The sequence below is a fragment of the Mobula birostris genome, chromosome 14 (assembly GCF_030028105.1).
Source record: "Mobula birostris isolate sMobBir1 chromosome 14, sMobBir1.hap1, whole genome shotgun sequence".
Classification (NCBI taxonomy): Eukaryota; Metazoa; Chordata; class Chondrichthyes; order Myliobatiformes; family Myliobatidae; genus Mobula; species Mobula birostris.
In genome coordinates this window covers 90,189,573-90,216,205 of record NC_092383.1, presented here as the reverse complement: position 1 = coordinate 90,216,205, position 26,633 = coordinate 90,189,573, and the positions used below count along the sequence as shown (strand labels likewise).

Here is a 26,633-nt window from a genome sequence, read left to right as displayed (position 1 = left end):
TCTGATTCCCATTCCAGTTCCAACATGTCCTTCCATGGCCTCCTCTTGTGCCAAGAGGAGCCCACCCTCAGTGTGGAGGAGCAACAGCTTTTATTCCATCTTGGTAGCCTCTAAAGTAATGGCATGAATATCAATTTCTCCTTCTGGTAAAAATATTTCCCTCCCCCTCCCTTTTTCTATTTCCTACTCCGGCCTCTTTCCTCTTCACACCAGCCTATCATCTTTAAGGGGAGGGGACCCTTCAGTATTCAGTACACTAAAGGGCCTGTTTCTATGTTGTATCTTTCTATGGCTATAATTTCTTACCATTGTCCTGGGTTTACTTAGCCCAATCTTCTTACAACTTTCAACTTGGTCTTCTCATTACTGCCAAGGGGGAAGAGATACAAAAACCTGAAAACCCTGAATGTTTTAGGAATAGCTTCTTCCCCTCTGTCATCGGACTTCTGAACAGTCCAACACTTTCCCTTTTTGCATGATTTATTTCTTTTTATTGCAACTCAAAGTAATTTTTTGTATTACACTGTACTATGGCCTCAAAACACCAAGTTTCATGGCTTATGTCAGTGATGATAAGCCCAATTCTGAAAACTTCAAAGTTATACCATGAAGCCTACTTCGGAAGTCATGAATTAGGGAAAAAGACAAGGGGAAAGGTCATAAAAATGGGATGGATCATAGAAAGCATTGTGACATCCCAGTTCTGTGTATCCCCAACAACCAAACCATCAATAATGCCCTTACTCTTTTACAAATGAATTCTACTTTCATCCTTCTCTTAAGAGAATAATTCTTTGCCAATTAGTCCTTCACTATTTTGATTAATAGTTTGCATTTCAGTCTGTTTTGGCATCTTTCATTCGGTTGTCCCTCTACAAAGCTAAAAACCGTAATTTTAGGTAGCTCGCCTCCCTTTTTAAATCCTTTGATGATTAGAAACATCTTTATGGTATTTTCTGCACGTCCAGGGATTCCGTGTCTTTCTTGTGCCAGAGGTAGACTATACTTGGTTGCATATCTTCACAGTTTATTTTAAACTTTCAATAGATGCTACATGCTTTTGGGTAAAAATGAACAGGTACAAACAATCTCGAACAAACAGGAGGGGGTATGAAAACTCTGTGGAACATTGAGTACTTTTGCTACCTTTGTTATCGCACATGAATCATAGTCAAGGCTGGTCTCTATTGCCCAATGTATTTCCAATCAGCAATGACTGTCTCTTACCTATCATCAGTCATGGTTAGCTATTACCCATTCAATTTGTAATAATTATAGTTTATTCCAAGATCTGTCAATGTTATGGTAGAGCAGGGGTTCCCAGCCTGGGATCCACAGATCCCTTGCTTAATGATCCATAGCATAAAAAGGTTGGGAACCTCTGCGGTAGAAATATATAGTTCATTGAAACCATACTAGCCTCTCTAATGTACTCTGGTGCCTTTTACAATTGTTTAATTATTTCTGTGTTTTTTTTCTTTTCAATAGAGTGGCAGCCAAGTCAGTTTAAGCATTTGTCTCTTATTAAATAAAAACAGTGCAGATGTTGGATATCTGAAACGAAAATCAGAAAATGAGGGAGAAATTCAGCTGGTCAGTGGAAGGAAAAACAGCATTTTGGCTCTGTGATCCTTGGTCAGAATTTATCCAGCATCCTCCACATTTGTCCTCTCTTGTTAGTTGGCCATTAGGCAGCATGGGTGGGAAGTGTTTTCACACAAGTTCCAATACTTTTATTATTAACCATTTGGGACAAGAGCCTTGTGCATGGCAGGTGTAGTGTTGCAGTGTAAATGTGTATATTGGCTGATTCCAGCTGTAAGTCATTGCATACAACTGTTGGCCTCCTGCTAATGACGCAGGATAAGCTTGGCTTTAATTAGTGTTGTATTACTGGAAGCGGAGACAGCCCAGCAACCACGCTGGTTTCATATGACTGAAAATCATCCTTTCAGGCACAGCTCATCCGGAAGGATAGCAGATGTGCATTGTTGGGACGTTCCACAATTCAAGGCTACCCATTTTCAGAATTATTCACATCCATTATGGCGCATATCTGAAATCCTTGTAATTGTAATCTGTAAAAGTTCTACTTTGTGCAGACCCAGAATATCAGTGACAGATAGGCACGTGGATGAAAGAAAAGTGGAGGGCTGTTGGGGAAGGGAAGGGTTGGATTGATCTTGGAGAAGGTTAAGAGGTCAGGACAGTATCATGGGCTGAAGAGGTTAGATTGTGCTTTACTGTTCAAGGATTCAAAGTTCAAAGTACACTTATTATCAAAGTATGCAGTATACAATCCTGAGATTTGTCTCCCCACAGACAGCCACGAAACAAAGAAAACCATGGAATCTGTTCAAAGAAAAACGTCAAACCTTCAACGCTTGCTAAAAAGAACAAATCACACAAATGGCAAAAAAAAACACAAGTGAAAAACACAATATAAAATGTCAAACCACAAAGTCAATGAATGTTCAGTTTCAGCTCAGTTCAATTTAGTGTAATGCTGTGTTGTTCGTTGACTGCAGGCCACAGAGTCAGTCCACCCTGACCGAAATTGCACAAAATGGCAACAAAAAAAAGGATTAATCTTTTATGCTCCAAGTTCTATGATGCTTTGCAATTTTAAAGCAGACAAAAAAATGACATGGGGACTCAGAGGAGAGTATGTTTGGGAAGTGTCCACTGGTCTGCCTTGTGCGAGTGAAACTAATGAAAGATAGAAAAGCATGCTGTCAAATTTTAACCCAAACTGACCAGACTTACAGAAACAACATGGCAAGCAGATGGTGGACATGGTTAGCAGATTGAGAAGCATCTGCAGAGCGACTAGGCTGTTTGGATAGTTCAAGTGTGGGTCATTAAAAACTGTTTGGTCTCTGATCCACTACTCTCACTAATGTCAGATTCTGTTTTAAAAATGAAAATCAGGCTATTGGTCTCAGCATTTAGTATGTACTGTAAATATTAATTAGTTCCCTTCAAACATCTGCTTCTTGAGCCAGCTGGCAAAACCCTAATCACTACAGATTAGCAACACTATGACCACTTTGAACACTTCGCACTAAAATATATTTTTTTGTTCTAATTGTGTTCTTTCTTGGAAAAATTATATATAATGTATGTTTAGGCTACTTTATTTGTCACATGTACATCAAAACATGCAGTGAAATGCAACATTTGCATCAACGACCAACACAGTCTGTCAATGTGCTGGGGGCAGCCAACAAAGTTCAAAGTAAATTTATTATCAGAGTCCATTATAATAAAACCCTGAGATTCATTTCCTGTGGGCATACTCAGCAAATCTGTAGAATAGTAACAATAACAGGATCAGTGAAAGATCAAACTGAGTGCAGAAGACAACAAACTGTTCAAATGCAAATATAAGTAAATAGCAATAAATAAAGAGAATATGAAATAACCATATAAAGAGTCGTTAAAGTGAGGTAATTGGTTGGGAGACCATCTCAATGGATAGGCAAGTGATTGGAGTTATCCCCTTTTGTTCAAGAGCCTGATGGTTGAGGGGAAGTAACTGTTCTTGAACTGGGTGGTGTGAGTCCTGAGGTACTTGTACTTTTTACCTGATGGCAGCAGCGAGAAAAGAACATGACCTGGGTGGTGAAGTTCTTTGATGATGGTTGCTGCTTTTCTATGGCAACTTTTTAATGTTGATGTGCTCAGTGATTGGGAGAGCTTTACCTGTGATGTACTAGGCTGAATCCACTACCGTTTGTAGGATTTTCTGTTCAAAGGCATTGGAGTTTTCATACCAGGCTGTGACTCAGCATTGCGAGTGTTGCTACACTTGCAACGACAATGCTAGCAATGCACATCAACAACTTACTAACTCTAACCTGTAATGTGGGAGGAAATTGGAGCACCCAGAGGAAACCCACACAGTCATGAGGAGAATATCCAAACTCCTTTCAGACAGTGACGGTAACTGAACTCCCATCACTGGCATTGTAAAGCATTACACTAGCAGCTACACCACTATGCTGCCCTGATTTATGTTTGATTCATCTTTTTCTTGTGAATGCTGCTTATCTGATGCTCTGTGCCTGTGATGTGCCTGCAAGTCAGTTTTTCATTGCCGTTGTGCATTTCAAAATAAACTTGACTTTGACTTGTAAAACTGTGAAATTTACATACTTTTTGCAGCAAGTATACAGCCAAGAATTTAAATTTGCTGGCAAATGTGTTTTGCGGTGACTTTGTGCATATGTTTATGACCTTTTTTCTTCAGAAGAATTTTGGGGAGGCCACGTTTCCCTACCACTCTGATCATTGCTAATCAATTATCACTCCTTGGATTATGTTCAGAAGTAAATACATGAGTTAACAACACCGATCTGTATCACTTAATTACTTACTTGGGCCCTTAGCTGCTCAGTGGAGCATAGGCTATCGATGACCTCCCATCTCCATTGTCCTCTGGAGTTGCTAGCTGAAGATTGTTTTGTATTGCCTAGAGAGCATAGCATGAGAGGACAAAAAAGTATTTATTGTGTTAGATGGAGTAGAGTGACCAACATAAGCAAAGAACAATGATCGCAGTGTTGCTTGTTACAGATGCTGTTTCTGCGATCCATTGTATCCACTGTACAACAGGGGATTAGCCTATACAGCTTCACCAGAGCCTTATTGCCTGGGCTTACCTGTCTCCACCTCTTATGACAGGGATGTAAGGTTGGACTTTGAGAAGCTTCACTTGATTAGTATTTAACGAACTTCCTTTTGTTATGCACTTGGACTCATAGAAATTGTACTTTTCATTTTGGGAACGTGTATTAACCAAAAATCTACTTCAGTCTCTTGATGTTCCTGTTGGAAAATAATGTAGAACAAAAACAGTATCTGTTATAAATAACACTGCGATAGTCGTTCCTTGCTTATGTTGGTCATTCTACTCCATCTAACACAATAAATATTTTTTTGTTCTCTCATGCTTTGCTCTCTAGGCAATACAAAACCTTCTTCAGCTATTATATTTAAAGTAGAGTTTGATAGGTTCTTGATAAGTCGGAGTCAAAGTTGCATGGAGAAGACAGGAGAATGAGATTGAGAAGGGTAATAAATCAGCCATGATAGAATACGGGTGTCCCCCGCTATTCGAACGTTGGCTTTACGAAACCTCACTGTTACGAAAGACCTACATTAGTACCCTGTTTTCGCTTTCAGAAGGTGTTTTCACTGTTATGAAAAAAAATCAGCACGCGATAAAAGGCAGAGCGCGCCCCGAGCAGCCACTGTCCCCCGGATTGGGAACTGCTTTGCTTTAGCACGTGCCTCTGAGCAGCTGTTTGTAAGATGAGTTCTATGGTATCGGAAAAGCCTGAAAGAGCTTGTAAGGGTGTTACACTTACGGTGAAACTAGACGTAATTAAGCATTTTGATCGTGGTGAACGAAGTAAGGACAACATGAGTTTGGCTTGTGGAAGCTGGCGAACATGATGTTGAAGAGGTTTTGGCATCCCATCACCAAGAACTGACAGATGAAGAGCTGATGCAATTGGAAGAAAAAAGGATAACAATCGAAACCGAATGAGTAATGATAAAGTACGACTTTAATTTTGAAAGGCTACGTTGGTTTAGGAGATATTTGCAGGATGGTTTGAGTCCTTATTAAAGAACTGTGTGATAGAAAAATGCGCGAGGCTCAGCAGTCAAGCAAGCCTTCCACATCAGCCACAGCAGACGACGAACCTCGACCTTCGACATCGGGGCGGGCAGTCATAGGAGATGAGCTGCCTGCCCTGATTGACGATGAGATGACACCCCAGTGTCCCACCACCCCAACCCCCAGGCCATGGACAGATACTGATTCGCGGAAAATGCAGCGGTAGCCGGGATGCACACAGCACATCTTTAAGAAAAAAGCCGAAATAACATGCTAATTAATTAGGTGCTGCCTAGCACGTAATTGTCAGCCCAGATCAGTGCCGATGCAATCGGCAATCGCCTCTGATCTGCGCTGATATTTACGTGCCGGGCAGCACTTAATTAATTAGCATGTTTATTTCGGCTTTTTTCTTAAAAATGTGCTTTGTGCCTCCCAGCTACCCCTGTGTACTTCGCAGCAGTGTATCAGTCGGCGGTCCAGAGGGTGGGGACCACTGCATCACCCAGCCTGCGACGAGTCAGTCTAACACACCATCATCAGTGTGCCCGATGTCTTCCCAATTCCGGTAAGTGATACTACACTGTGCATACGTTATTTCTACTTTATATAGGCTGTGTATTTTTACGTGTTATTTGGTAGATTTGGCAGCTTCATAGTTTAAAGGTTACTGGAGAACGCGTTTATGTCAACAGCGCTTGCGTGAGATTTTCTGCCGAGAGCGCTTGTGTGAGATGTTCGCTACGGAGATCTGTGCAGGCAATCGTTGTAGAGAAGTATTTCTACCTTATATATACTGTGTATTTATCATATCATTCCTGCTTTTACTATATGTTACTGTTATTTTAGGTTTTATGTGTTATTTGGCATGATTTGGTAGGTTATTTTTGGGTCTGCGAACACTCACAAAATTTTCCCATATAAATAAATGGTAATTGCTTCTTCGCTTTACGACATTTTGGCTTACGAACCGTTTCATAGGAATGCTCTGCCTTTGGATAGCGGGGGAAACCTGTAGCAGAGTAGATTCAGTGGGATCAATGGCCTAATTTTGCTCTTATGTCTAATGGTCTCATAACATACAATTTTTTTTGCTGCAGAATGAAATATTCTTTAGTTTGATCACAAATCAATTTTAATTATCATTCAACCAAATATGAATTCCCAGGAATACAGGCAAACAAAGCAATATTCCTCGGGAGCCAAGGTGCAAAACATAGTACCAATAATCATGCACAGCAGAAGGCACGTATAGCAATATAAGATAGTAATAAACATACAGTCACACAAAAAAATTATTATATATCTATACGTATATCCACAAAATCCAGTTTGCCATCCACAGTGCGAACATTTGCAGATGCGGCATGATGGTATAGCTGTTAGCGCAATTGCTTTACTGTGCCAGTGATTGGGGTTCAATTCCTGCTACTGTCTTCAGTTTGTACACTCTCCCCAAAACGCTAGTTGTCGGTGGGGTTTCTATGCCACTGTGTTGAGTTTCTTCGTGAGAGACATGGATGAGGAAATGCATTTCAAATATTTTCGGATGTCGGCAGGTAGATTTGACGATTTGGTTCATCGTCTCCAACCATTTATTTGGCATCAGTGTACAGACATGGCGGAGAAAAGCAACCGGAAATGCGTAGGAGGAAATGCGATGCTACCAAGCGGACCAATCATAGTTGTTGCAGTCTGCGTCGCCGCGATGCGTGAGTTACATTTTTGGGGAGGCGCACGTCACCCTATGGCGTAGGGTACGTATGGCATGTGTTTGACGCAGAAGTATGAATTGGGCTTTACACTAAGCTCGCTGATTAGATTTGACACAAACAACATATTTTACTGTATGTTTCTATATATATGTGACAAATAAAGTTAATCTTCAATCTTATTTCTCTCTGGTGATTCTGACAATTCAAGTTTTTAGTTAATGCATTGTTTGCAAGACATTCTTTACTATGGAGAACTAATTCTGCTGAATTGACTACATCACCTCAATCTGCTAATACTTTTCCCAGAAATGTTTCCGTCTGTTTGCTTTGTTTTCTGGGACACATACTAATTGTGGTTGTTAGGATGGGTTGCTGAAGCCTTGCTTGGAGGCTTGCCATTGTGTGGATAGTCTCAAGGACATTCTGGAGAATGGTTTAAAAATATGGTCACCAGTTTTTCGTCTGGTCCCTTCCTCCAGAGTGATGCAAACCCCGAATCCCACAACTGCACCACAGCGCTGGTTGTCTTTAACATTCTTCCACTTTTATGGTGTGTTTTATTTGAGCTCTGTGCCGCACCCATGATTGACCAGAGTCAAGCAAGTTCATTCTTTGGTGTGCAGCGTCATTCTCTGCTGCTTACTCGTAATGTGTTTGTGCAGTGCTCCGCCAGTTCATGTCTAGAGAGGTGGATTTTTGCTATTACCATCACTCTTTGCTCTGGTGAAGACTGCTGCCATATCTCCAAGAGTGCTGTGATTTGGGCAGGGGTCTTAGCACTAACTGGTATGAATCTGCTTTTCAATCTTGCTGATATGACTAACTTGCCAGCTAAACATTCATTTGTCGAGCATTATACTAAATTAAAGTTTTCATGGTGAACAATATACTTCATTTTAAAAAACAGAGGTAAGTGTGAAATGTTTGACTGAGAAGTTAAAAAACATATGCATATTTTGTAGGGGAATAAATAGTCGACATCTCCCTTCTTCAGGACTATGATGATCTGCCCTGATGAAGAGTTTTGATTCAAAATACCGACTGTTTATTCCATTCCATAGATGTGGCCTGACCTACTGAGTTCCTCAAGCTTTCAGTGGGTGTTGTTCTGGATTTTGAGTATATGAATAATCTCTTGTGTTTTTAATAATGTATATGTTTTGGTTGTTAGATCAGGCCTTTTTTTTTCTAAACTGTGAAGAGTATATTCTCAATTCAGACCATTATGCCTCAATCAGGAAAGTAATATGGTGGAGAATGAATTAATGTAATATTCTGGAATAATATGTTAAAAAAGGAAAGAGATGTTTTGCATCTGATGTTATGCATTGAGGAGGGAATAATCAGTTATCTTGTTGAAGAGGGACATTTAGGAAGAGTGACCATCATATGACGAAAGTTTGTTGAGTCCTGATGAAGGGTTTCAGCGGGAAACGTTGACTGTTTATTCCCCTTTAGAACTGACTGACCTGGTGAGTTCCTCCAGCATTTGTGTGTGTTCCTCAAGATTTCCAGCATTTGCAGGAATGTTTATAACAAAAGTTTTTATATTGATATTAAAAGATCAATCTGAAATGAAGGCCTTAGTTCTAAAAAAGGAACCTGTGAAGGTTAAGAGAAGTGAGACACACGAGAGCCTGGAGATGCTGGAATCTGGAGCAACAAATTATCTGTTAGCCTTAGGAGGAACTCGGCAGATCAAGCAGCATTGGTGAGGGAGAAGGCAATTTTCAATGTTTTGGGTCGAAGTCCTGTGTTTAAACTGAGAGTGGAGGGGATGTTGGTGAGGCAGGAACCTGAGGAGACTGGATGAGTGAGTAATGTGTAGGTTGACAGACAGGTTGAGCCAGGTAGGGCTGGTTAAGAGAGGTGCGTTGGCTGTTGTTGATTGGGAGACTATAGTGAAAGATATGATGGGCAGCAATGGTGAACTTCTAAAGAAATAATAAGATTCTGCAGTTGCTGGCAATCCAGAGTGACACACACAAAATGCTGGAGAAACTCAGCAGGTCGGGCAGCATCTATGGAAATGAATAAAGAGTCCATGTTTCAGGCTAAAACCCTTTTTCAGGACTGGAAAGGAAGGGGCAAAAAGCTGGAATAAAAACAAAGTGGGAGGTAGGAGAGGAGGATAGCTGGAAGGTGATCGGTGAAGCCAGGTGGATGGGAAAGGTAAAGGGCTGGAGAAGAAGGAATCTGATAGAGGAGAGTGAACCTTACAGGAAAGGGAAGGAGGAGGGGCACCGAGGGAGGTGATTCACAGGTACAGAAGAGCTAAGAGGCCAGAGTGTGGAATGGAGGAGGGGAGGGGAAGGAATTTTTATTCCTAGAAGGAGAAATTGATATTCATGCCATCAGATTGGAGGCTATCCAGGTGGAATATAAGATGTTGCTCCTCCACCCTGAAGGTGGCCTCACTGTGGCACATGGACTGATATGTCGGAATGGGAATCAAAATGTTGGGTCAAGTTCCGGTTTTTGGTGGATGGAGTGGAGGTGCTAGAAATTATACACAATTTACAAAGCAGAAAGACATTAAGACACAAAATCTATTTGGAAAAATATGGTCTCTGCAGCTGACAGGAGAAATCAATGAAAATATTACATCAAGAGAAGTGTTTTATAAAATTATCAGGAATACCAGTAGACGAGGATTTGGAGAATTTTAGAATTTGCAAAGGAGGATTAGGAAGGAAGTGGGAGGTAGAAGATAAGAAGAACTTATTATGGACTTCCCAAGGTTCAAAGGTTCATTTATTATCAAACTTTGATAATATACAATATTTATGCAATATACAACTTTGTGAGAGTCTTCTTCTCGAGATAGTCATGAAACAAAGAAAAAGCTTGGGAGTCAGTTCAGAGAGAAACAGTAAACCCAACCCCTGCACAAAAAAGAACGGCAACACTCTCATCAGCCCCCAAACCACCCCTCTGCCCCCACACGAAATGCAACAAGAACATCAGCCCCCAAATCCCCCTGTCCCCATGCAGAAAACTAACAAAAATGCAGCAAGAACCTCGATCTCCAGATCCCTCACTTGCCCTGCACCAAATGCCACAAGAACACCAACCCCCAAATCCCCCTCCACCCGCACAAATAAACGAGTAGGATTGAGCGATCTTACACATTCGTACTGGGGAAGAAGAAAAGGGCAGAGGAGCTCCTTTGTGTCAGTCTTTATGGGAGAAGGAACAAAAGCCTGCTAGAAATCTCAGAGAACCATGAGTCTCGTGAGGAAATAATTAATATTGGTGAAATAATAGCAGGAGAGAAATTGGTGAGACTGAAAGCTGATAAATCCCAAGGACTTACTGATCTACATCCCTGAGTATTGCAAAAGGAAGTTAGAGGAAACAGTTGTATTGGTTATCATTGTCCAAAATTCTGGACGAGGTCCCACAGGTTGGAGAGTAGCAAATAAGACTGTCATTGAAGAAAGTAGGGAATGGTGGGGCAGGGGGTGGTGAACTGCTGAGTTGTTTGCCTATCATTGAAAAATGCTGGACTCTTAAATGAAGATTGTGATGCGAAGAAAATCTAGAAAGATAGAATTGGAGAAGATTCAACATGGATTTATGAAACCATTTTTGACTAGGGTGGTGAACCTGTGGAATTCATTGCCATTGACGGCTGTGGAGGCCGAATCATTGAGTATATTTAAAGTGGAGGTTGATAGGTTTTGATTAGTCAGGGTGTCAAAGGTTACGGGAAGAAGGCAGGGGAATAGGATTGAGAGAGATGATGGAATGGCAGAGCATTTGATGGGCCGAATGGCTGAATTCTGCTCCTATATCTTCTGGTTTTACTGTCTATTTAATGGGAATTCTTTGGGAGTGTGACAGGTAAAAAGGATTAAATGTAACCAGTGAATGTGATGTATTTGTTTTTGGAAGGCTTTTGACAAAATCCACAAGGAGGCTGGTCTGACTTAGATTTATTTATCTATCATATGTATATTGAAACATACATTGAAATTTGTAATTTGAATTAACAGTTGGCACACCCAAAGAGGATGTGCTGGGAGCAGTCCACGTAGGTGTCACCACGCATTCTGGTGCTAACGTAGCATGCCCACAGTGTTCAGCAAGAGTAAAGCACATGGAAATGGAATGCGGATTGTGAATTGGTTAACAGACAGAATGTAAAGAGTGGGAACAAATGGGTTTTCCTCAGATTAGTAAGCTGTGACTAGTGGTGCTCTGCAGTTACTTACAATCAACATCTTCATTACCAATTTGGTGAGGGCACCAAATGCCATGTTCCCATGTTTGTTGGTGATACAAAACTAGATGGGATAGTGAGTAGTGTAGAGTATGTAAGGATAATTCAGGAGCCTACAGACCAAATGATTTGGGAAGGAAATAGATGCTGAAATACTTAGTTAATACTTAGGCCTGTAGATCCCAGTGGAGCATAGGCCATCGATGATCTCCCACCTCCATTGTCCTCTGAGGTCAGTGGTATAGTTGGTGTTCATCAAAGCTTCTGCAAACCATTACGTCTACTGTACAGAGGATTGGCCTGTCCAGTTTCACTGGAGCCCTATTGGCTGGCTCTACATCTCATGGTGGGATGTAGGATTGGGCTTTGAGAGGCCAGATGAAACATAGTGCGCACAAATGTGCAGGTCACTGCACAGGATGGAAAAAGCAGCAGAAAGCTGTAAATTCAGCCATCTCCATCATGGGCACTAGCCTCCCCACCATCGAGGACACTTTCAAAAGGCGATGCCTCAAAAGGCAACATCCATCATTAAGGACCCCCATCATCCAGCACGTGCCCCGTTCTCATTGCTACCATTAAGGAGGAAGTACAGGAGCCTTAAGACAAATACTGAATCCCTCCACCATCAGATTTCTGAATGGACAATGAACCCATGTACATGGCTTCACTTTTTTTCCCTTTTGCACTACTTATTTCACTTAATTTTAATATATACTTTGTACTGTAATATTTAGTTTCATGACATATGCCAGTGATATTAATGCTGATTCTGTATCTGATTTACAGAGAGATAGAGTCTATAGAATAGTAACAATACAGGAACAGGCCCTTCAGCCCACAAGGTTATACTGAACTAATTAAGCTAACCCCTTCTGTCTGCACATGGTCCATATCTCCCCATTTTCTGTATATTTGTATGTCTGTTGAAGAGCACTGTATTGGGTGGCGGGGTGAGATACTCTACCAAAGGAGGTGTAGGGCGCTCCTTCCCTCCACTGGCCTGCAGGTCACGCTTGGACAAGATGTAGCATCTGCTTAGCCCCCAATCAGGGTCACATGAAGCCATGGGAGCAGGTGGTGGATGGTCGTATGAGAAGCTGGTGCATATCACAAATCCTGGTTATGCGACCACTGATGCCAGGCAGACAATCTCTGAAGAGTATTGATAATGGCTGGTCACCTGTCTTGTAAAGATACTTCCTAGAAGAAGTCAATGGCAAACCACTTCTGTGGAAAAATTTGCCAAGAACATGGAAAGACCATGATCACCCATGTCATATGACAAGGCACATATCAAATGAATGTTTGTATCTGCCTCCACCAGCATTCCTTTGCAGCATATTCCAGGCACCCACCAATCTGTATGTTTTTTAAAAAAAAAGACTTGGTCCATGCATCTCCTATGAACTCTTTCCCCACCCCACCACCACTCTAAATGCTTCTTCTCCAGTATTAGATTTTTCAACCTGGGGGAAGAGGATAATGTCTGTATATGCAATCTCATAATTATATAAATTCTAATCAGGTCTTCCTTCAGCTTCCATCATTCCAGTGAAAGCTTATTCTAGTTTGTTCAACCTCTCCCCATGGCACATACCCTCTAATCCAAGCTGCATCCAGGTAAATCTCTTCTGTCCCCACATCCTCCTTATAATGGAGAGTCCAAAATTGAAAGCAATACTCAAGCAATAATTTTTAAATGGTTACAAATTGAGAAATATTGATGTTTACTGGCACCAGGATGTCCTTGTATATAAGTAACTGAAAATTGATTAACACATGCAAAATGCTGGAAGAACTCTGCAAGCCAAGCAGCATCTATGCAGGGGAAATAAATAATTCATTCCCCTCCATAGATATTGCTTGACCTGCTGAGTTCCTCCTGCATTGTGTGTGTGTTGCTCAAGATTTCCAACATCTGCAGAATCTATTACTTAACTGAAAATTGATGTTTCGGTACAATGGAGGTTAGAGTAGAGGATGGTACACTTTCTTATTTTGATTAGAATACGGTAAAGTTGCCTTACTGCAATTTTATATACAGTTGTGGCCCTTATACCTCATAATGCCAAATACTTGCCACAGGGAACATGCAATAAAGATTCACAAGACTGGTTCCAGGGATGGACCATCTTTTGAAGATGTGCTTGACAGTGGGTGGGTTGTGCCTATGGTGGAGCCTGCTGAGCTTGCAGCCCTCTGCAGCCTTTTGTGATCCTATGTATTGGAGCCTCCATACATAGACATAGACATAGACATAGACATACTTTATTGATCCCGAGGGAAATTGAGTTTCGTTACAGCTGCACCAACCAAGAATAGAGCATAAATATAGAAATACAAAAATCACAAACAATCAAACAACAATATGCAAACTATGCCAGATGGAAATAAGTCCAGGACCAGCCTATTGGCTCAGGGTGTCTGACCCTCCACGGGAGGAGCTGCAAAGTTCGATGGCCACGGGCAGGAACAACCTCCCATGACGCCCAGTGTTGTATCTCGGTGGAATATGGCCGGAGCCCAACAGCAAAAAGTTCAATATCCGGGCTATAAACACGTTCCTCGATTGTAATATGACCAGGATTGCACCATTCGTTGTTAACCAGAACAGCAAGCCCCCAGCTCCTTTACGCTTACCGCTCTCAGTGCACTTCCGGTCAGCCCGAACGGTCTGGAAGCCATCCATAGAAAAGTTTTGGTTGGGTATGTCCACGTGCAGTCCAAGTGGAGAACTCCTCTTCTCCATAAGTCTTTGTTGTCTTGACCCGGTCCTCTTTCCTCACCTTTTTGATCCCCCTCTGCATCCTCTGTGTGTTTTCCTCCAGATTTCAGCCGGGGTGTCTGCCGCTCTGTTCGCTAAACCGGCCGGCATAAGCTCAGTCAGCTGGTCCCTGGAATAAACAATGCGACCATACTGCTGCCCCGCTAATGAGACGTGTCCGAATGTAACTACTTCCAGCGATTTAAAAACCCAAAAAAAAACACTCTCCACCAGCATGTTAGAGAGGGTGCAGCTTCAACGTGTTATCGTGAAAAAAAAACAACAAATAACGTAAGTTAAAAAAGTCAGAAAACTAGTCGGAATGGCTGTAAAAGGCTGCATGCAGGACTGGCGCATGCGCACTGAACTAGTCAGACTGCTGTCCATCGTGCTTCTATAGAAGTTTTCAAGAGTTGGTGACGTACCAAATCTCCTTAAACTCCGAATGAAGTAAATAAAGGAAAATTGAGTAGGCTTTATCTATATTCTGTGACTTAAGATGAAATGTGATCTTAGTGACACAAAGTTAAGATGTTTCCCTTGGCTGTGTGTCTAGAACCGGAAGTTGTTGTTAGGATTGTAAGGAGGGGTTTCCTCATCTAGAGCAGGGGTTCCTGACTTTTTATATGCCATGGACCAATGTCATTAAGCAAGGGGTCTACGGACCGCAGGATGGGAACCCCTGATCTAGCGGGGTGGTAAATGTATAGATTTCTTACACTGGAGGGCCATGGAGTTCCAGTCGTTGATGTTCATTGAAACACAGACTGAGAGACTTCACGATATTAAGAAAATGAAATGCAGTGGTAGAGTGAGAATGGGGCAACATGACAGTGTAGGGGTTAGTGTAACGATTTACAGCGCCAGTGACCAGAGTTCAGCTGCTGCTGCTGCTGCCGATACGTGCTCCCCATGACCATGTTTGTCTTCTCCCACATTCCAAAGGTGTATGGATTATTAAAGGTTAGAAGGTTGTGGGTATGCTGTGTAGGCACCGGAAGCATGGTGACACTTACAGGCTGCACCCAACTCATCCTCGGACTGTACTGGTTGTTGACGTAAATAATGCAGTTCACTATATGTTTTGATGTACATGTGACAAATAAAGCTGATCTTTGAAAAGTTATGTCAGTGCGTGTGCGTGGGTGAGAGGGAGGAAGGGGCTTGTCAGATCAGGTTTAATATCACTGACTTCTCTCTCTTCGGCCCTCCCTTGGTTGGGGTCGACCATGGATATTACATGCCAGCTGTCTATGTAATATGCAAGCAAGCCAGAACAATACAATATGGAGAGTAAGCTGTTGCCCATGCAACAGGCTCCCTCTCCACACAGCTGATGAATCCAAAGGAACGGCAGAGACTGATACAGTTAGGCACCAGCAGTGTCACAGGAATTGCCAGTCATTGTTAAGCTCAACATAGGACTGCCTTAGGGACTCCAGCTCTGCTTTTTTCCTCTGGGTTTACTTCCGAAACCTTCCCCATGAGTAGGTCTCGCTGAAAGGCAGCAGAGGTTTGGGGTCGGAGTTTTCCTTCTCCTAGATGTTGACAACGAGCCCCAGCTGCCTGAAATTACTGGTTTTAAGGCACCATTAACCCACCTTTGCCCCTTCTGTCAGTAGAAGCAGTTCTTCCGGGCTTGGTAGCCACGTGTAGACTAAGAACTGGACTTGGTTGTCAGATGCTATTTGAGGTGCACACCATTGGGAACATTTAATAGGTAGTGGGAGTTTATCCCCATTACCATCCCTGGCTAGAACAACTTTAAGGAACCTATTACTGTCATATGTCATGAAATTTGCTGCTTTGCGGCAGCAGTGATTACAATAAGAAAAATATATACTTACAATCTATACAAATTAAATAAATGCCAAAGGAGAGCAAAAATAGAGAGGTCATGTTCGTGGATTGTTTTGCTGTTGTTTTTGTTCTGTGTACAGGGTGATAAATCTGAATCTATAGGATAGTGCATGGAAATTGGAACTGAACGAGCAGATAATCACAATCTTTATGGATCATGGAGTTGGCCTTCTCATTCTCACTGTGTAGTAACTATTTGTAGCAGTCTGTGGCTTAATGGATTACCTGTATACCGTTTTCTGATATGTATTTGGTGGTAGCTTTCCAAATTCTATTCCATATACATTAAGTACCCAGCATGACAGCAGCATTTCCACTTACTGAGGAAATTGAGGCGAGCGAGGCTTCCCTTAACCCCTCCCCCCAAAAACTCCTATTCTAACTAATTTTTACAGGAACACCATTGAGAGTGTTCTGAACAGAGTGTTCTCATCATCATCATCTAGTATGAGAATTGCATCTGACTGCAAGACCCTACAAAGGATTGCAAGAACTGCTGAGGAGATCACTGGGGTCTCTCTTCCACCCATCTGAGGTATTTATCAGGAGCGCTGCATGTGCAGGGCCCTAGAGGCTGATTTATACTTGTGCGTCAAATGGACGCTGTAGGTACGGCGTAGCCGTGAACCCTACGCAGTGCCTACACGGATCCCTACACCGTAGCCTGATGCGCACCTCTCCCAAAACGTAACTACAGGTTGCGGCAACGTAGACCGCAACAACTGTGATTGGTCCACTTGGTAGCCTCGCATTTCCTCCTACGCTGCAATAGCTTCCCATTGGGCGACTGAAGGGCAGGGAAGGAACTCTGGCTGCAATGCTTTCCATAAAGCTTTACAAGCCTCCGTAATTATGGAGGACGCACTTTGCTTTTATGAAAAAAGACGCTCTCTTTAAACTTGTTTACCCCAAGAAAGGCTACCGTGACCATGAAGCCTTGCACGGGCAGGTGTGTGCACATGCGTGACGTGCGCGAATTGCGGAGTGACGCTGACACACCAATGCACAAGTATAAATGCTCACAACAGCATAGCCCACTTGCTGGTATGCACAAGTATAAATCAGTCTTTAGCATTGTCAGTGGTCCCCCCCATCTAGCCAACAAACTGTTTGGCTCCCTACCATCAGGCAGTAGAACAAGGACTGTTAGGATGGGAAACAGCTTCTTCCCCTAGGTCGAGATACTACTGAACACCCTGCCGCCAGCCGTGTCTCATCACATATGAAGTGCCACTAGTGTTTTGCTGTTTACTTTTTAATTTGTGTCACAAATGTATCTTATTATTTATTAAGTTATATGTGGTAATCTAATGTGTGTGTGTGTTACATGTACAGTGTTGTGCACCTTGGTCCAGAGGAGCATCGTTTTGTTTGACGGTATACATGTATATGATTGAGTGACAATAAGCTTGAACTTGATGGTTTTATAGAAAGTGAAACAGGCACAAGGAGTGAATGGCTACACCTGCGTTTACGTTCTTATTCCTCTCACCAGGTACAAGAACAGATTTTCTTGATTTCTCAGCCTCAGCTTTTATTTCAGCTTTTAACTCACTCCAGAGGAGTATAAATTACATTTTTCTTCTTAAAGAAAGTTTTTCTGTTACACCTGCAAGTTTTCAGCTGTGTTTGTGATCTTCTGAAGGATAGGAATCCTCTCCAACTATCTCCAACTCTCGAACTGCAAATTGTTCATAGAATTGTTTGGTGTATATGTTTTCAAAAACTGTTTTCCAGAGCTTGTAGAGAGATCTTGTGGCTTTAGTTTGAGTTATTTTTTGTGTTTCTTTTTGTAAAATATCAGTAGTATTGTAACAATTGAATTATCTAGCTGAGGGTAAATATCTGCTGGTAAAACCATTGAACAAAGGCTGAATGCATTCCCTTAGAATAGATCTACAGGCATATAATCACATTTGGAGAGCCGTGCATAATTTTCATATAATTCCCCTTCAGCTCTGTTCAGCTATTTCTCCAGAATAACTTCTTGTTAAAACTCAGAAGGCTGTATATTTAGTTTGTGTTAAGAGTTTGGCGTATAGGGGAACAGCTCTAATTAGCAGATGGATTATGAAATATTCACAGACCTGATTATTGTTTTGTAATTCCACCTTGAGATGATTTGAGCAGCATGGAATGTAGGAATCGATGTAGCCATGATATGGTCCATCCACCCTCATTAATATTGCTTCACCAACCACAAAAAACAAAGCCTTGTGCCTCATTAACTGAAAGATTTAGGTGTAAACAATGACTGTGTGTGATTTAATGTGAAAGATCTTGTATGTGTAAAATCTCACACCAGCAAGAAATCTGATTATTTTAGTCCAGTAGATGAAGATTTTCTGTAGTCAAATAGAATCACACTTCTTTTGAAATTGTTATTCCCTTGTTATTTCTTTGCAGCAAATCTGATTTTGTCAAACTTTTCTTAAAATAGGCTGCTTCAAAAGAATAACATTTTGTAATTTTATAGGTCATCAAAGCCATGTAATGTAACCTGTAAATCTTTGGATAAGCGGAAGCATTTTCACCAGCACTACTTTATCATTTCCTGTCGGAGACACGTTATGTACAGATACTCCAGTGTCTAGCGTCACTTTGTGTACGTGCAATCAGTCTATGAATATCAGTTAATACTATGTATCTATATTTAAAGTGTTCTTTATTGTGTTCTTTGTGCTCAGCGTGTTTTTTTTATGCTGCCTTGGACGTGGAGTAACCATCATCTCAGTCTCCTTTACTCTTGTGTACTGACGAACACAATCTTGAATCTTCAAAATAAAATGCAGAGATAATATAATCCAGGTTTTCCTCAATTCCCATTTATTCCCCCCAACCTTAAGCCCCAAGTCAATGGTTGATCACTCTGGTAGATCCCCTGGATGGTAATAAGTTGTTCAGGTTGGAAAGGTTTTATAAAGATCAGCAGAAGTAACATGACTATGTGCCTCCATGCCTGTGAAGTGAAAATCCAGTGCTCTTCCTTATTGCTGTTACAAAACTTCTATTGTTGTATAACTCAAATATTCCATCAGATCTGCTGTCAATGTCCCATTGGTTTTGTTGACCTTTATTGCCAGATATTTACTGTCAATTTTCATCCGAATTCTATATTTAACATTTTAAAAGTTGTACCTGCTAACAGGTTTTACAAATAATGCCTCTATGTTAAATATTGTTAATTAAAATGATGTATCAATACAGTTGTTTGAGGGGAAAAATAAGTAAATCTATTTTCACCATTGCTTCACTCTAGGTTAAAGGCATACGTGCTCTATGATGGCTTGAGGTTGTTTACCATGACTCCAAGTGGAGGCATTTAGAACTGAGACTGGGCAGCTTTCCCACTAATGGCCAAGACTAGGTAAGGACAAACAATGTCATCCTCGAAGCTAGTAACCATATTCTTCTACTGAGGTAAGTAGATGAGTGGCAAATAGCTACACTTAAAGCACCTGTAACTTATAAAGATAAGGAGGTATGGTAGTGTAATGGTTAGCATAATGCTATTAATAAGATCTGGGTTCAATTCCACCACTGTATGCAAGTGTTGTAAATTCTCCCCGTGTCTGTGTGGGTGTTCTAGTTTCCTCTCACATTCCAAAGATGTTTTGTTAGGGCTAGTGGGTTGTAGGCATGCTACGATGCTGGCAACACTTGCGGGGTGCCCAGCACAGTCCTCGGTGTTTTAACATAAGTGACTCATTTCACTGCATGTTTCGATGTACATGTGACAAATGAAGCTAATTTTAAAATCTTGATTTAAAGCCTGCTCACAACTCACTAACGCTAACCCATATGTTTTGGAATATGGGAGGAAACTGGAGGAAACCCACATGGTCACGGGGAGAACGTACAGGCTCCTTACAGACAGCGGCAGGACTTGAACCTTGATCTTGCAGCAAGCACCATAAAGCATCATGCTAACCATTATATGCCACTGTATCGCCCAATATGAGATGTTTTATAACGTGTCTTCTAACAAAATCTCAAAATTGAATCCTTCAGTACAGTACTTCATTCATGCAAATCTTCATGCCCATCTTGGCTAATCCCATTTCCCTGAATTATGTCCGTATACCTTACGCCTTTCCTATCTGAGTACCTTTCCAAATGATGTACTTGTACCTGCCTCTGCAGGTCCTTCTACATAACTACGAAACCCTCTGAGAAAAATTTACTCAGATCACCTCAAAATTCCATCCCCCTCACCCTAAATATTCATTTGTTCATTCATCAGCAACTCCCAATTTAACCCTAGCCATTCATGAGGCAATTTATAAGGACCAATTAACCTGCCAACCAGAAAGTCTTTGGACTGTGTGAGAAAACCCTCTCTCTGGGTGGAGCATCCTGAGGAAACCCATGTGGTAACTCTAGTTCTAGAATCGCTTGTCCTGGGCAAAAGGACTCTGATTATCTATCCATCTATGCCCTTCATAACATTATAAATTCATAAGATTACTCAAATGTAATTAATAAATTCAGCAAATTATGTGTATGTAATGTTTTTGCAGTTCTTAATGTGTTGTAGACTATCCTTACTGTATTTTATTCTCTTTTTTTTCACATACAAGACCAGGATGGTAAAGATCCAGTTTCATGCTTTTCAAATATGGTCTTGGTATTCAGATGGTGTAAGTTAAGAATTCGGTGCTAGTCAGTACACAAGCTTGGTTTTGTAACAAGAACCATTTTGCTGGAGGAACTCCAGAGTATCGCACAGCATAGCGACTATGTGAGGAAAGGAATTGAAGCCTGTGCCAGATCTTGACCTGGAACATTGACAGTTCCTTTCCTCTTACAGGTGATGCTCAATCCACTAAGTTCCTCCACTGGTTGTTGCTCCAGATTCCTGCATCTGACTCTGTCTCCAATCTGCTGGAGAAACTTAGTGGCCCTAGTAAAGCTCTGTAATGTAAAGGGAGGGATGAGGGGTTGAGATTTCAGGAGCAGTCAGGTTAGTATGAACAAAGGTCAAAAGAAATGTGACATCAAAAGTCAAAACACCAAAGAATTTTTAATTATTAGAAATTGTGGTTTTAATTAGATTTAGATGTTATGTTTTAATCTTCATATATTAATGTTCTGATGTTTTTCTGTGTTTGGGGCCCTTGGCTCCCAATGGGCTTGGCCTATAGAATTTCACCAGAGCCCTGTTGGCCAGCCTTACCCATTTTCACCTCTCACGACAGGGATGTAGGGTTGGACTGAGGGGTGTTCTGATGTACATATATTAAAATAATTTAAATATTAAATGAGCTAATGTATATGTAATAAAAATGGGCTATGTAGGAGGGAAGAGTTAGATTTTTTAGGATAGGTTTAAACGTTAGCACAGTAACGTGGGCCGAAGGGCCTTTACATAGAAACATAGAAAACCTACAGCACAGTACAGGCCCTTCGGCCCACAAAGCGGTGCCGAACATATTCTTACCTTAGAAATTACCTAGGATTACCCATAACCCTCTATTTTTCTAAGCTCCATGTATCTAACTTAAAAGACCCTATCATATTTGCCTCCCACCACCGTTGCCGGCAGCCCATTCCACACACTCATCACTCTCTGCATTTTTAAAAAAAGTACTTACTCCTGACGTCTCCTCTGTACCTACTTCCAAGCACCTTAAAACTGTGCCCTCTCGTGCTAGCCATTTCAGCCTTGGGGAAAAGGCCTCTGACTATCCACACAATCAATGCCTCTCATTATCTTATACACCTCTATCAGGTCAAAAAGGTGTAATATTACTGTGCTGTAATATTCAGTATTTGAAACCTAATACAAAACATCATGTTTTTCTGCAGTCCTTTAACCAATCTTAGGTGAGGTATTTAACAGAGAAGGAGCAAGTGGAAGTGGGGTGAATCTTACAGGAGGCTTTTGTGGCTTTTTTAAGGAGACTGTTTAGGTCAGGGTACCTACTGTTTGGCCTGGTATTTCTTCATAGACCAGTTTTGAATGGTGGCAGGGCTTGAACCATTGTTCAAATTGGCAAAACTGAGCGAACAAACATCTGTACTTAAAGGATATTGAATTTTAAAACAAATATTTTTGAATATTGCAGAATTTTAACACAACTGCAAAAGCTGTACAGTACTTCTTGTCTGAATTGCTTCTAAACTTTCCTCATGTTATAGAAGGCTCACACAAAGAATCCGGTATTTAATACCTCAACAGTTCACTTTACTTTCTATTGACTACAATGGGTTGGAGTTCCAGAGATGAACTGCATCTGTGTTAATTTATTTAGAGATCAGCTGGTCTGCTGAAGCCATGGGGAGCTGCTGGAGCTGTCTGGATAAAGACACAATCTCAGAAAACCATCCGACTAAATTCAAGGTAACATTTTAAATTCCACGATTTAAAACAATTGGAACACTTAGCCATGCAAAGGGAGATCAGTTGTTACTATTTTCCCTAGTTAGCACTGACTTGCAGTTTTCTAAAATCCCAATTTTTTTTTTCTCTGTTTGTGGTCTGCGTGAAGGCTTGTTCTCTTTTGGCATATAGATCCAGTGCAGATAGCAGCTCGATGTTCTGGTTTGGCAGTTGCCTATTAATGGAGACTTCTGCAAACTTTCAGATCTATGAACTTAAAGCAGGACTGTCAGAGAGTAAGAAATAAAACTGTTATCAGGAATCATGAAACGTTGTTCTGGTTTCAGTGGCTCCTTTTGTCTGTTGTGTTTTGGGTTCAACAACTGATCTAATTCCAACATAGATAAACACTCTAAACTGCCCTGTTGGGCGCATTGAGTCCAGAGGAGGTGTTTTAGGGAAAGTGTTGTGAAGGTGATGTTTTCAGAAATTTTTCAAGGAGACTGCATGATGCTAGAGTGACACAGATGAAGACCTTGTTATTGTTGATGGAGCGGGGCCTGGTAGAGATAGGACACTTGCCTACAGTATTGGACAGAATGACATATGATTGGGTTGAGTTGTTCACTGATCTTGGCAATTTACTTGCAAGTGTTTCGTCACTATGTGAGGAGACATTGTCAGTGCGCTGTTGATTGTGATGTGCCTTCTGAATGCTTGCCCTTTATGTACTTATAAATCAGCTGATTGGTCGTCATTTTGGAAACTGATTGCTGATTGTCTGTGTGGCGAACTTCGTGCACTGCGGTCAGGACTACCATCAACCACCCGAGCTACGCATCTTCCGAATTGTTTCCAGAATGACATTTGTTGATGGCATTTGGACAAGGAAGGAGGAGCATGTCCCTGAACTACATGTAAACATCAAAAATATTTTGAAACCCCTCAGCTGTGGAACAGGAAGATGTTGCAGCAGACTTTGTAGGACATGGATGGGATGCATCAATGGGTGATGTGGATGTTAAGGAAAGAATCAGAATCAGGTTTATTATCACTGACGTATGTCCTGAAATATGTTCTTTTGTGGCAGTAGTTACAAAGATAGTGTAAAAATTGTATGTAAGAGCAAAAATTATGGGAAGTTTAGTTTGTTGATAACTTTTTACTTGGAGGTACTGCACCCTTGCTGCCCATTTATACCCATGTGATACTCATAATGTGACAGTGTTGGATGAACACTTGGCTGGCTTATCATAGCTTTGGACTCAATACAGTATCAGATTGATTGCAAGAATGTGGAAAGTTGCTGTGCCTGTAGCCGATTGATTGCGCAGTGAATTGATTGGGCCCCTGACTAACGGAGGGCTCTCTCCTTTCGCGCGGGCTTTCGAGTACATATGCTTTTCATCCTGGTGGGCCTGATTTGTCACTCCCACACTGAGTTGAACAGCACGTACCATTACAATTGTGATTCAGGTAAAATGTTTAATTATACTACTCTGTTGTCGTTCTTGCTCTGCGCATTCATAACACTCAGTATAAGAACAGTGATGTAGAAGAACCAAGGCTTGTTTGGGCAGGCATGGGGATGCTGTGTGTTTTTATATGTATTCATCTGCATCTTTGAATAAGTAATCTGTCTATGTAACACATATCATGCTGTTCTGTATTCTGTCCTACAGGTGACAAATGTGGATGATGATGGTAATGAACTGGGCTCTGGGATCATGGAACTGACCAACTCCGAGTTAATTTTGCACACCAGGAAACGAGATGCTGTGAGATGGCCTTACCTCTGTCTGCGCCGTTATGGCTATGATTCCAACCTCTTCTCATTTGAAAGTGGAAGAAGATGCCAAACTGGGCAAGGTTGGTTTTGTGCAGTTAATCACAATCATTTTGGTGAAAGTCTTAAATAGACTTTTTTATATAGACTTTTTTTCCTAACTACCTTATATTTTTGCCTATAGCCACCTGGACTTGTGCTAACTGACCCTATTTACTTAAGGTCTTCCTGTATTCTAAGATTAGCTTTATTTGTCACATGTACATCGAAATATACAGTAAAACGTGTTGTTTGTGTTAAATCAAATTAATGAAGATTTTGCTGGGAGCAGCCTACAAGTGTTGCCATGCTTCTGGTGCCAACAGAGCATGCTCACAACTCACTAATTTAAACCTGAACGTTCTTGGAATGTGGGAGGAAACTGGAGCACCCGGAGGAAACCCATGAGTTCATGGGGGAGAATATATAATTCCTTACAGACAGCGTTAGGAATTGAACCTTGATCTTACAGCTGGTGATGCTATTTAAGAAAGGTGGAAGGCAGTAGAAAGGAAACTATAGACCTGTTAGCCTGACATCAGTGGTTGGGAAGTTGTTGGAATCGATTGGTAGGGATGAGATTTCGGAGTACCGGGAGGTACATGACAAGATAGGCCAAAGCCAGCATGGTTTCCTGAAAGGAAAATCCTGCCTGACAAACCTATTGCAATTCTTTGAGGAAATTACAAGCAGGGTAGACAAAGGAGATGCAGTAGACGTGCTTTACTTGGATTTTCAGAAGGCCTTTGACAAGGTGCCGCACATGAGGCTGCCTAGCAAGATAAGAGCCCATGGAATTACAGGGAAGTTACCAGTGTGGGTGGAGCATTGGCTGGTCGGCAGAAAACAGACAGTGGGAATAAAGGGATCCTATTCTAGCTGGCAGCTGGTTACCAGTGGAGTTCCACAGCGGTCAGTGTTGGGACCGCTGCTTTTTACAATGTATGGTCAATGATTTGGACTATGGTGTTAATAGATTTGTGGCTAAATTTGCTGATGATACAAAGATAGGTGGAGGAGCGGGTAGTGTTGAGGAAACAGAGCCTGCAGAGAGACTTGGATAGTTTAGGGGAACGGGCAAAGAAACGGTAAGTAAAATACAATGTTGGAAAGTGTATGGTCATGCACTTTGGTGGAAGAAATAAACGGGCAGACTATTTTTAAGATGGGGAGAGAATTCAAAATGCAGAGATGCAAAGGGACTTGGGAATCCTTGTGCGAGATACCCTAAAGGTTAACTTCCAGGTTGAGTCGGTTGTGCAGAAGGCGAATGCAATGTTGGCATTCATTTCTAGAATATAAGAGCAGGGACGTGATGTTGAGGCTCTATAAAATACTCATGAGACCACACTTGGAGTATTGTGTGCAGTTTTGGGCTCCTTATTCTAGAAAGGATATACTGACATTGGAGAGGTTTCAAAGAAGATTCACGAGAATGATTCCAGGAATGAAAGGGTTACCATATGAGGAATGTCTGGCAGCTCTTGGGCTGTATTCCCTGGAGTCCAGGAGAATGAGGGGGGAATCTCGTAGAAACATTCTGAATGTTAAAAGGCCTGAACAGATTAGATATGGCAAAGTTATTTCCCATGGTAGGGGAGTCTAGGACAAGAGGACACGACTTCAGGATTGAAGGACGTCCTGTTAAAACAGAGGTGTGGAGAAATTACTTTATTCAGAGGGTGGTAAATCTGTGGGATTTGTTGCCACGAGCGGCTGTGGAGGCCAAGTCACTGGGTGCACTTAAGGCAGAGATAGGTAGGTTCTTGATTAGCCAGGGCATCAACGGGTATGGGGTGAAAGCAGGGGAGTGGGGATGACTGGAAGAATTGGATCAGCCCATGATTGAATGGCGGAGCAGTCTCGATGGGCTGATGGCCTACTTCTGTATCTTATGGCCTTATGGTCTTATAGCATTATGCTAACGCTACACCACTGTATTCTTCAGAACATCTCTGTAAATTTTGGTTGCAGTGTACACCATCTGTACCATCCATAAGTGGCATAGTAGGGTAATGGTTAGCATAATGCTACTACAGCGCCAGCAGCCTAGGTTCATTTCTGCTGCTGTGCATTCTCCCCGTGACCATGTGGATGTCCTTCAGGTTCTCCAGTTTCCTCCCACATTCCAAAGACACACAAACGGGTTAGCAGGTTGGTGACAGGTATAATTGGGTGGTGTGGGCTCACTGGGGCAGAAAGGGCCTGACACTGCTCTATCTATAAATAAGTACATTCCCTGCAGCTACTTGCCTATTAAAAGTCCAAATTTGGAGCTACTTCATGAAAATGG

At 41.6% G+C, this 26,633-nt stretch overlaps 1 protein-coding gene across 9 annotated transcripts in view; it reads left to right on the top strand.

Moving 5' to 3' along the window:
• The window catches only part of LOC140210084 (fibroblast growth factor receptor substrate 2-like), a 97,766-nt gene that overhangs the window by 51,815 nt on the left and 19,318 nt on the right, over positions 1 to 26,633 (top strand). For 7 of the 9 annotated variants that reach the window (XM_072278886.1, XM_072278882.1, XM_072278881.1 and 4 more), the window contains 3 exons: positions 19,453 to 19,560; positions 22,448 to 22,536; positions 24,198 to 24,384. In XM_072278886.1, the coding sequence (XP_072134987.1) occupies positions 22,471 to 22,536; positions 24,198 to 24,384 (253 nt within the window). In that variant the 5' untranslated portion in view covers positions 19,453 to 19,560; positions 22,448 to 22,470. Of the gene's footprint in view, positions 1 to 18,779; positions 18,799 to 19,452; positions 19,614 to 22,447; positions 22,537 to 24,197; positions 24,385 to 26,633 lie in introns of those variants that run through there. The other 2 variants (XM_072278885.1, XM_072278887.1) reach the window with 2 other exon arrangements.